The 11970-nt window shown below is 40.5% G+C and overlaps 1 protein-coding gene and 1 non-coding gene across 3 annotated transcripts; both read right to left on the minus strand.

Annotated features, from left to right (window-relative positions):
- Nucleotides 1-4693: 4693 nt before the first annotated feature.
- fbxw10 (F-box and WD repeat domain containing 10) lies at nt 4694-10745 on the minus strand. 2 transcript variants are annotated; one of them, XM_086304187.1, is made up of 12 exons: nt 10118-10745; nt 9047-9199; nt 8757-8887; nt 8509-8616; nt 8302-8408; nt 7960-8163; nt 7694-7815; nt 6790-6944; nt 6537-6679; nt 6292-6450; nt 5942-6183; nt 4694-5803 (listed from the first exon to the last, which is right to left on the minus strand). In XM_086304187.1, exons 1-12 carry the CDS (start codon nt 10671-10673, stop codon nt 5397-5399), a joined length of 2487 nt encoding a protein of 828 aa, XP_086160313.1. In that variant the 5' UTR covers nt 10674-10745; the 3' UTR covers nt 4694-5396. The 2 variants fall into 2 exon arrangements, with proteins under 2 accessions (XP_086160313.1, XP_086160312.1); XM_086304186.1 differs by having other exon boundaries at nt 5885-6183.
- Nucleotides 10746-11877: 1132 nt separating this feature from the next.
- Nucleotides 11878-11948, minus strand: trnag-ccc (transfer RNA glycine (anticodon CCC)). Its single transcript has one exon. It is a non-coding gene; the product is annotated as a tRNA-Gly (tRNA).
- Nucleotides 11949-11970: the final 22 nt, after the last annotated feature.

The raw sequence follows: 11970 nt of genomic DNA on the forward strand, positions 1-11970 counted from the left end.
AAAAAGTGATTGTCTGCCAAAAACTGATTTCCGGTATTTGCCAAAAAGCGATTGCTCATATTTAAAGTGCTATAAGTAACTTGTTGGGCTATAATATGTTAAACATATGTCAAATGCATCCCTTATGGATGACATAAAGTCATCTTGAGCCACAAACAACATTCGTGTAGCAAGATACAAGCCGCAATCAGTTTTTGGCAGCGACTTTTATATAACCTTTATTTATGCAGTAAAAAAAATCTCATTAACATTAAAAATGTATTTTGTAAGAGTAAGTTGCCCAACAGGACAGCAGAAATGGCAGCAAATATTACAATAGTTCTGTAAAAATATTTTAAGTGGGGATAAAGGACCGGATTGGTTATAATGTAAGTACAAGTTGTAAAGATACTTAAAAAACAGATAATTTTTTAATTCTTTATGTAACCCCTTTGTATCCCCTGTTCACCGAAGTCTATTTACGAACATACGTAAAGATATTACACATAAAAAATACACAGAAACACTGGAAATCAGTTTTTGGCAGACAATCACTTTTTGGCACAACACCTGCAAGCGCTTTTCATGCAGTTTTTGCAAAGCTTTATGTGGAAGGAAACCGTGACCTAGGACAAGCTGATGGCACAATATGTAAGTACAACTCCTCCGGTTTCATATGCAAAAAAAATTTTTGCGCTAGCTTACGTGGTTGCAGTGCTACCGGGATTTAAAAATAGTTACGCATAACAGAGCGTTCCCGCTCCGATCGGCTCTAAAGGGTTAAAAAATAATCCCACGCATGACAACTTAGTAAAAAACACAAATGCATGAATCAACTGCCCTGCGTGTCATTTTCCAACACTTGTATCAACATGCTAAGGCACCCGCTGAGCTGTGAAGTGTCTAAACTAGAACACCCGTTGCTTCTCCTCAGCTCCAAAAATGGCTCTTCCTAGGCCAGGGTCAAACGAGGAGAGAGTGAGAAGCCCAGAGAGTATTTACTGTACAAACAACAGTCGAGTTATCGTGTCTGGAAAATGGTATTTGTTGTGACTGTTTTTTGCTGGGTTATAGGAAGTGTATTTAACTGCAGGACCAATCATCAGGGATTATTTTACAGGTTTCCTGAACTGCTTCAGTATTGTGGCAATTTATCTTGCTGCTAACGTGAGTTAGAAACGTGTTGCTGTGAAACAACCTCCTATAGAAGAGCCCCATCCATCAGATTTTCCATTTCAGAATCAAAATCCACCAATAAAGGCTCCCCTAAAAGTGTGCTCTCACTACACTGCTGGGGGCCTTTTCTTATCAGGTACCGTAACAGTGAGAGCCCTGTCTCTGTTGGAGAGAAAACATCTGCACTTGACATGACCAAGTGGCTAATTGTTTGTCAGGCTTTGAAGTTGAACTATGAAGATGAAGCACTGATATAGATGTCCATCAGCCATCCCAAACTTTCTGCCGCTGTCAGTGTGGTTTAAAACAGCGGTCCCCAACCCCCGGGCCTCGGACCGGTACCGGTCCGTGAGTCGTTTGGTACCAAGCCGTGAGAGTTGAGGCTCAGGTGTGAAAATGTATGGTTTTCTGGGTTTTTATCGGTTTTCGGCGTTATTTTGTTGTCATTTTTATTGTTAACTCGGTTTTCCTGGGTCTTTTCACATGTGTTATGAATAAATCTTCTTTTTTCGGTACTAGTTTTATTTTGTTGTATTTATCCGAGACACCTTAAAGGCCGGTCCGTGAAAATATTGTCGGGCATAAACTGGTCCGTGGCGCAAAAAAGGTTGGAGACCGCTGGTTTAAAAAATTTGAGCTGTAAATAGAAACAGTTGGTATTGCAACCAGCCACCACTCACGTACTCACTGAAGCAGAACTGCATCCAGCACAAGACCTCTAATCCTCCACTGCAGCTCTGGGCTCACTTAAGTGTATTATTCTTCTTCTGTGGTGCATGAAGACCTTTGTAGTCTGTGTTACAATTAATTTTCTATTCGTCTTGTGGCAGGAAGTAGACCCAGATGCCATTTTTCCTAAACTCTTCCTCTGTGAATTGATTTCTTGTTCCAAGGTGCCACTCCACCCCCTCTCCCCAGACAATATTGCGTCTACTGACCTCTAAATAGAGAAGTTTTATGCAGTTGACCTTTGACTTTTACGTCTCTGCATTTATGTCTGAGAAAATAGTGAAATTATGACACTTAACACTGTCGCCTACAAGTGTCTGGAACAGCTCTGTGAAGACTGAGGGCCATTGAGATCGCAGGTCAATTCAAGACACCTTTCACTTTGGTTTAATAACCGTGTACTGAAACGCAATCGCACTGACATGCAATGTAAGCCCACATAGAAGTGGGCTGGGAATCCTATTCAGTGGTTGCAGAGGCTATTTACACTAATATACACATGAAGCTTGCAGTAATTTAAAGATGTCTCTCATCAGTTCCTTAAGTTAACACAAACCACCTTACCAGAGACTGAGAGTCAGTTAAAAACACACAAATTGACTGGCTGACACACACAGGCTTGAAGATTTCTATAAATGGAGACAGTTGGCCCCCCAGAGGACGAGCGCCATAAATCAGTGGTACCTTAAAATACTAGTAAACGTAATACATGCTATAGCCTCTGCTGTTAAAGCAGTAGTGTGTTTAATTAAAGCTGTTTCTGTTTGTTTTGCATTTGTCTTTAGTATAAAGTAGAACTTGCAGAGGTAAAATAATCTCTTTGCAATTATCACAATACATTCCAGATGTCACGTTATAACAGCAGATGGTCTCGGAGGACAATCAGTCAATTCATAAATGGGAAACAAAAACGTTTCAACTTAATTAGACACACAAAAAATTTAGAGCGAGGAGTGGGGAAAAAAGTATCTGCGTCTTTTACAGTCCAACTGTATAATGACCGTTTAAATGGAGTGACCGGTACATGAGGTGTCGCTCATATCACTGCACTACGACATGTGTTAGCACTGAGCCCTCTGTGAGTAACAACTTTGCACAATCATCTGTTGGGGTTTAGCCTTGTATATGAGAAGCCAGAAGCCAGCAGTAGCCTCTTTGATCATCTTCCTGATGTGCGGTCACAGCGGTTTCACCCTACTCTCTTTTGGCTCAATCAAGGGGGCCTTGATATCCGCATGTTCCAACATCCAGAAAACAAGAACCTGCTTACTGAGGAGGCACCGCAGAGAAGCAGTCAATGAGCAATCAGATTCCCTCTTATCTATTTGGCTTGGCTGGATGCGGCTGTTAATCAGTCCCATATCTCAGTAATGGTGTTCCTGTTAATTGCCTCCCTTCACTGTGGCTGTATTCCCTTTCGCTTATGATCTCTATCTGCAAATGAGGTCAGAAAGGCATATGGATCTTGTTTCCAGCCTGGCTTTGTTGGATGCTAACAGGGGACGGTTGGAAAGAGTGCTGGCCGTGTGGCCTGGCATTTAAAGCTGTCCTGAGATCAAGGCTCCCATGTGTTGATGTCACTACTCTGTTGGAACTTGAACTTATTCATAAAGATCCTTGTTTAACCCCAAATTTCATTCTCCAACAACTTTTCTTTTCTTCCTTTTTTTTTCTTTAGATTCAGCAGTACATGGTTGTATGTCACTTGGAAACCATTTTCATCATGACTCAGTTCCCCATGAGAATGACGTGATTTGCATATTCATTGAGCTTTTGCATCTGATGACCATATTGCTAGACTTAGTAACGCAGCGATATCTGACTGGCTCCGGGGCAAGGCAGCCACCCGTCTGAGTTACATGCAAATACAAAAGTAAAGCAGATTGTTATTTTCTTAATCACATTCTGTACCATGACCGACTTGGCCTGCAAAGATGGTACTATTCAAGATGAAGTTGGAAGCTCAAACCTGCCGCTGACACAGCATGACAACATTTGAAAAATTTATTTGACAAATGAACTATGATGCAAATATGCACCTTTGGAGATGCAGATCCATGTAGACTGATGTCAGCTGGGGCACACTGAATTGCCTTTTGTTGCCTTCTCCCCCACTTCCAACCCTTCCAACCTTTTTTTTTTCTTTTAACTTTGAGCGTCTTACATGTCATTTCTTTCCCTCTTCTCCTCGTGCATAAATAAACCTGTGCCCTCCTCTCCCCAAGCAAACTCTAGGGCTAGCTCAAAGGTCTGGGAGCATTCCTACATGAAGACTTTTCTCTTTTCTAACTTTGTTTTGATTTTATGCTTGTTATCCACCCCTACAGCTCTGACACTCCTCAACAAGAGGCTCCGTACCTGATGAAACAAAAGGGGGGTTGTGCTGCCTGATGAACCTAAACTCAGCTTGTGGGGGTTCGGTTAAGCGCAGCAGGAAAAACGAAGGGAGCGCCATTCTCCCCAGTTCTCTGCAGACCAAATCAAATTATCTGCAGTGCGCTCATGAAAGAAGAGATTCCCCAAAGTGTTACTAAGACCGTTCTCCTCATAACCCCTTTGTTATTCAAAGGTGCCCAGCTGTTGTGCCGCTGCTCTTAAACCAGAGGGCCTTCTCTCTCTGATCTTCAGCCCTCGTGACTTCCAATGATGCCCTCGAGGCACCATGGCCTAGAGGGCAGGTGGCAGGGTGAAAGGTCTCTCTGGATAAGGACAAACCCAGCTCACTCAGCTGGTTTACCTCTGTAGCTTCTGTAGTGCTTCAAAAGACTACAAAGATATGTTGCTTAATTTTATTTATTTATTCTTTTTGAGACAGATAAACTAAAATGGCCAGTGGTGATGTGAGTGACAGGTGAAAGTATAATAAGCTGCTGGAATCTGAGAATTTCATAGTTTCACTGGTTTCTATTCCTTGTAAAAACTAAACTACTATTAAAACGTCTACATTTTTGACACAGTCTAAGTACAAAACCAAATTAAACTTAGAAATAATCCCTCTTCTCATTAACTCAACCTTCATAAAAAGTATGCAAAAACTGAAAATTTTCTAAAGGAAACAAAATGTAATTATTTAAGAAAGTTAAAGTGATGATAAATGTAATTGTTACAAAAAACTCAAGCATACTGCAGAACCATACGCCTTTGTCACTGTTCAACCACCTATCACATGATACAATACTGACCTCTAGTGGAATTTTAATGAAACAACATATTTCAAGGTAAGGTTCATTGGATAAACAAATCTGCAAAGCATGCATTGTGCAGTGCTCAACATTTATTGATGCACATTTTGTAATGTATGCCTCTTGGACAGTTTTTGGTCAGTGCTTTGTGTGACCTCCCTCTTTGCTTCCACCAGTGTCACTGAGCAGTCCGAATCCTTTCCACTTAAAGAGTTAATCCTGGATAAACTGGGACTAGTTTTTATGTAACATTTTGGATTTATTTGTAATCTTATGAAGATGTATTGATAAGTCTATGGCCACCTTTTGATTGGCCTGAGTGTGTAAAGACTATAGGGTTCTTTTTGTGTCCCTAGGGGCAGTGGAAACCTGTCTGCCTTGTGGTTTGTTTGTCATATGTTCAGTGATAGTTCGTTTCACAACTGGGACACAGGTCTTGGCCCTGCTGGGATGACCATCATGCGTTTCCTGCAGTGAGCACATGTGCATGCTCTGTTTTGGAGATGAGTGCAGAGAAGCCTTAGCTGTGTGAGGACCCCACAAATCTCTCAGTCTAGCCTTGCTCTCCATGTTGATGCTGACTTCTTCCGTGCACTGAGACCTCAGGATAGTGTTAACCCGGAGGTGGATGCAGTCCCGTGTCAGAGGATGATGAAGGCCTCTCTTCTTTATCCGTTCAGTTGCAGCCTTCTCGCTAAGCTTCACTGACTGTTTAGCAATCTCACTGCACACTCTGGCTGTGAAGAAAAAAAATCCACTTACAACACAAATCAACTAATTTTAAAGTATATTTTTTCTTCCACCTTGAGCATGCTTACGTTGTATTTGGCATTTAATGGGGGAGGACAGGATGCGGGTCCGGTGAAGCCGCTCACCTCTCTCTGGCTTCATACAGTCATGGCTGTGAATCTTTTGGGTGGTTGAAGGCAACTGTGCCACGTGATCTCCCGCAGGAGCGGAAAGAGGAAACTTTCTGAGAGAAGCTGCAGATTTCTCAGAAACCAAACTATCCTGTGGCATCACATCACAGTGGTCTCCCCGTGAGGAACTGGCATAATCCCAGAACACTTTGGCAAACTGGAAGAGCTTCACGCTGTATATCGTGTTCACTAATATACTAAGGAACATTAGTGAGACAAAGTATAAAATCAAGCTAGAGATCGCACTAAGAAAAATTGTGTAATAAGAAAAAAATAATCAAGCTCATGCGAGTCATCCGACTCACCTTTGGTCAAGGAAGTGCAGGGACAGGAGACGACCTGTTCCGGTCTCTGCTGTGATCTCTCTTAAACAATCACCAGTGAGGAAATTAAATATGCGAATCTTTCCGTCCACACAGCCAGTAATAACACGAAGGTAGAGCAGCGTAAGAGATTTTACCTCCCTGCAGAACAATCAGAAGATCCTGTATTCCTAGTAAGATCCCATTTAAATTGTTCTACATGGCAGCTTCAGAGGTTACATGCTTACTTTTGGTGGCTGAATGTTATAAGACACTCCTCAACATTATGGTTGATGCTCCACACCATGACATTGCCAGTGCAGTCTCCAGATAGAAGGTGCCAGTCGTCAAGGAACAGGCACTTCACTGCACTCCTGTGGGCATCAATTGTCTTGTGGAAGATGGGACATTCATGAACAACATATGGAAAAACGGAAATGTTTCATCAGCTTCAGACAACACGAAGTGTTCTGTATTTGATTTTCCACAAATGTTTCTCACCCGGAGGAGTGCTGCATTTTCCATGTCCCATATTTTAACAAGGCCCTGTTTACAGCTGCTGTAGATAGTAGTTTTGCTGACCTTTACACATAGGACAGGACTGGGGTGCTTGAAATTAAAACCATTAAAAGGCTTCCCGGTCTGCAGACACCACACTGGCAAAGCAATGGTTCATTTCAGCTTGCTTACATATGAAAATGTTAACAGGAAGTTTTTTTTCTGAGGGTAAAAACATGACAATATACATACATTACACTGATTTCAATACACACATTTCCATTCACAGGACAGATGTAAACGATAAAAATAATGGGAGAAAGATTCAGGAAAAGCTAACCTATAAAAACTGTTTTCAGCAGTTCTTTAAAAGAAACCGCAGCTCACAGACCCTGATCAGCTGATCCACTGCTGTTTTAAGGTCTCAGTAGCTCTGCTATGTACACAGCAGCCCAGCCGTGGAAGGTTTGATATGTTATAAATAAAAATTTAAAATGGACTGAAATTCACTGGAAACTCGTAAAGGAGAGCGAGAATGAGAGTGACATGCCAGCGTTGGCTAGCAGCTTAGATGCTGCATTATTGTCCAGTTGAAGATGGGTATAATTAAAAGAAACACTGACAGTATTTTAGATGACATATAATCTTTTCTCCACAAATATGAGTGCAGGTATGTCTTAAATGGTTGGTTTGCATTTGGGTTTATCCAAAATACCTAAAAGAAACTCACTGATTAAGATAAGACATATGAATTGCTTCTTAGAAAAGACAATTTCTCAACAGGAAAATGAAAATATGTGATAAGTGTGTTTTTTGTTTTTTCTATTAAAGACAACGTGTGGTTATATTTACTCATGTAAATGTGAGCTCATGTAAAGATGGTGTATACCGATCAGTGGCCGCTTACCTTTAACTGCACAGTCTTTAGCTCCTGAGACAAGTTTATCAGCATCAGCATCCAGACAGTTGACGGTGCCAGTGTGACCGTACAGCGCCATGTCACACCGGTCTGTCTTCAAGTTCCAACACCTGAAAGTGTGATGACAGGAAAACTTCAAAACACAATCAATTAAATCAGATTCATTCATGCAAATGCATTGTCGTCAGCATCTTCTGCATAATCAATTATTACCTACTCACAGAATTCTACTCATAAATTAGATGATTTTTCACCTGATACTTGTGTCAAAGCTCGCGGTTATCAGCAGATCTCTGTCCTCACAGAGCAGCACTGCCCGAATGCTTCCAACGTGTCCTTTCAGCACCGACACGTCTTCTGTTTCTGATGACACATAAAACAGACGCACCAAACGGTCCTTTGAGCCGGTGGCCAGCAGCAGTCCTCCTCTATAGTCCAACACCCGATAAGGATCTTCGCTGCAAAAACACATAAGTGCACACCTCTGAATCACATCAGCTGTACCAGTAGAAACGTTTTCTCATTCCTGTTTTCAGAGTTTATTTGGGCACTATGAAAAATATAATAAAATAAAATACAGGGAAATCAACACTCACTTGTCCAGCAGCACTTTGGTAAAATATGCACCGCAGTAAACATTTCGCTCTTCCATTTGCACTGCTGTGGTTCTGATGTTTGCATAAGCGGAGTTAAATGGCTTGAGCTGCAGAACCAATCGAATAAACACACAATCACTGTGTTGAATATTCCGGCTGATTCCAAAAGCTGATGTTTACTGTGTAGATGGTACGACTCTGTGAAACCTTGTGGACAGTAGAATAAATATCTTCTTCCTTGTCATCCTTTACTGGTACAGGGATTTCAACAATGTTTGCATAAGTAGGACTCACAAAATTAACACTGCTGGACCCCTGTAACAGAAAAAAAAAGATTAGCACTGATCAGATTTTTTAAAATTATTCTAAAGAAGTCTGATTTTTTTTAAGTATTTTCATTAATTAAAACCACTATAAATATTTATATAATTTAATGTGAAAAAAAAAATCTCAACCTCTATCATGGGAATAATTTGGCCCTGAAAATTTCTTCTGAATTTCATTTCCTCCATGGTTTCCTTCGCAAGTAGCTCCCAGTATTGACAAACTGCCGTGCAATGAATCAAAGTATGCTCACCTAACATTCCTACAAAACACACATACGGCATTGCACCTTTTCAATTTAACATTTACTGTATATTTAGTAAATGCAGACATAAGTGACATTGAAATTTTTACTTTAAGGACATATCAGCACACTTCACAAATTCAGGCTGCAGTAGTACAGTAGTATGCAAAGACTTGCCTAATATCCTCTTGGACAGATCAACAGGTAGGCAGCTTATGAAGTCTCTGTGTCGGCTGACCCCAGACACAGACTTGGAGGATCCCGGCACTACCATTAGAGCAGGGTCCTCAGACTCCTCCTGATTGTCATGATTGTTATTGTGGTTACTTACTGAAAAGATAAGACATACCTTATAGATCCCAAAAACTAGGAAATTAATTTGTTGGTGTGTCCCAAAATTAAATATAACATAATAAAATAATTAGTTATATCACAATAAAATAAAACACAGTTTTTCAGGATTGGGCTAATCTGAATACAATAAAATAAATAAATAGGTAAAATCTAATACTATAGAAATTACAGTTTAATAAAGTAAATATATCAATAATCTGAAATCCATATAAAATGTAATAACTAAATCTAAATCATCAATAAAAACAGAATTAAATAAAATCAGTATATGATCCAAGAAGATGGCTCAGGGGGGTGCCTATTGTAATACGATACTAGTAACAGTTCAACTCAAAATTGCAAATGGGTTTAATTTCCTCAAGCATTATCAAATCATCTTCTTTTTCTGCAAATCATCTCAACTCTCTCTCTCCATGTCCTCCTTCACTACAAATATGAATCTCCTCTGTGGTCTTCCTCTTTTCCTCTGCCTAGCAGCTCCATATTCAACATCTTTGTCCAATAAAACCCTCCTCTCTACATGTACATACCCTCTCAGCCTTCTTTTGTTTCCACAGTGCTTCACCTTAGCTGGACCAACCCACCAATTGGCCCAGATGGCATATTTGTAGAGGAATGTTTATTAAATGGCTCCAAATGGCAGTGATGTGATTAGACTTCTGTTAAGTAAGGTAACCCTGAGCTAAATGATAACTATATGGAGACTAACACTGGAGTCATTATGGGAGAAGACAACCCTTGTAACGCAAAGCTTATAGAACAAGAATTTGCTTTTACTATAATTGTGTGTGTATATTCTATAACTGTATATGTGTCGTTGGTGGCCTCTAGTGGTCCGTAGCGGGAATTGCAGTGCAGTGGAAACCAAGTCCTTTCCCACTCCTGAGATCTTACCATTAAACTCCAGGAATCCACTTTTCTGTCTGATCAGGAGCACGTTGGTTAAGTTGGCGACCATCCGTAAAAGTTCGGAGTCACACAGTGAAAAAATACGGCAAACGTAGCTTGACTTGACCCAGTCCGGACTGCTGCTGAACCACTTCCAGATTTCCTTCACGTTCACTCCCAGGGGTTTTCCATCATGACCTTGGTGGGAAAAGCGTAAGGGGTGTTCCTGAGGTGTGATGGGGCTTCTTGACCTAGCGTAGGTGTGCAGCGTCCACGACGTCGCGCCACGCAGCACACCTTGGATGTTCTCGAGGACTTGGACGCTCCTGCAGCGTAAAAGGAGCGTCAGCGCGAACCTCCTCTTGAACTCATCCGACACCTTCCACAGACACCGACTGGAACCCGGAGGACTGGAGGCAAAGACGCAGGTCGGACATATACCGCACATACTGACGCATCCCTCCGCTTTTTTGGTGCTGAAAGACTTCGAGGCATTAACAGACTTCATGTCGACGCTTTCAGTAGTTTCCTTTACATTCACCACGTCCGCGCCAGGCAACATTTTTTTCGTCTTTAAACATCACAACGAACACAAACATGCAGTGACAATTCAACTGGTTGCCATGCAACAAGTTCAGCGTGTCGGCAGCTGAATGGATGCTCGCGCGGGATTGTAGGCGAGACAGTTTATTAGGTACATAAGGTCACTAAATCCAAGGGCCTTTAAGATTTAAATGCTTAGTGTGTCCTGGACTGATTTACAGAGGTGTTGGATTCTTATTCTTATTCTTATTCTTATTCTTATTCTTATTCTTATTCTTATTGCTGTTCCTGCTGTGTTGGTTGTTTTCCTTTCACAAACATAAGGTAAAATAATAGGATAAAATGTACTTTTCTTATCCCAGACGTTGGCAAATTACCGTTTTACAGCATTCAAAACAAAAATTGGTTAAACAAATTATAACTATTCAGTAAAATGAATTGTAATATGACAAAGGAAATGGCTTGATTAAACATGAAAAGAAGCTCAATTAAATTTGAATATAAAAAACAACAGGAAAACATAATGTGAAATCAAAGTAAAAAAAATAAGAAATGAAATAAAACTCTGTAAAATGCAAATATTTTAGTTTAATAATAAAATGAAGTGTCTTTATAAAGAAAATTAGCTCAAATTAAATCAAGGGTGGTACAGTGACGGTGGCTGGGTGGTTTTGTGTGGAGTTTCTCACCATCCAAAGACATACATGCGATTAGGATAAGGTGATTAAGTTAAGGTGGTTTTAATTTGCGTGTGAAAGGCTGCCTGCATCTGTTTGTTTGTTTGTTTGTTTGTTTGTTTGTTTGTTTGTTTGTTTCCAAACAAACACATTCAGAAATAAATAAGCATAATCAAAAAAGTGTCCAAGTGTATTGAACTCTTGTGATAATGTTTTTCACAGTGTCAAATACATCTTCAAAGATTAATAAAGGTAGTGTAAAAAAATGTAGAGAACCCAGAGGGGTATACCACAGAAAAGGAGGAGGGAACCTAAAATTAAAAAATGTATTTTCACTCTTAATATAGTCTACAGTATACACACTATATACACACTCGTGCCCTTTCGCACCAGGTTCGGTCACCTGAGATCACCTAGCTGCCTCTATAATTCAAACTTCCATAATATGGCTCAGGATCAAATGTTAATGTCAAATGTTAAGGGCATGAAATGGTTAATCTTAAGGTGAGCTTTGCAGTCTCTTTCAGAGGAAAACAAAAATACTCGTGCGCCGCCCGGGAATCGAACCCGGGTCGCAAGAATGGGAATCTTGCATGATACCACTACACCAGCGGCGCCGTTGTTAGCTGGGCTGATAGA

This window comes from Aulonocara sp. 'chitande type north' Nkhata Bay, linkage group LG8 (genome assembly GCF_057382095.1).
Source record: "Aulonocara sp. 'chitande type north' Nkhata Bay isolate Kocher_YH1m ecotype deep benthic linkage group LG8, A_spYH_male_GT1.1, whole genome shotgun sequence".
NCBI lineage: Eukaryota > Metazoa > Chordata > Actinopteri > Cichliformes > Cichlidae > Aulonocara > Aulonocara sp. 'chitande type north' Nkhata Bay.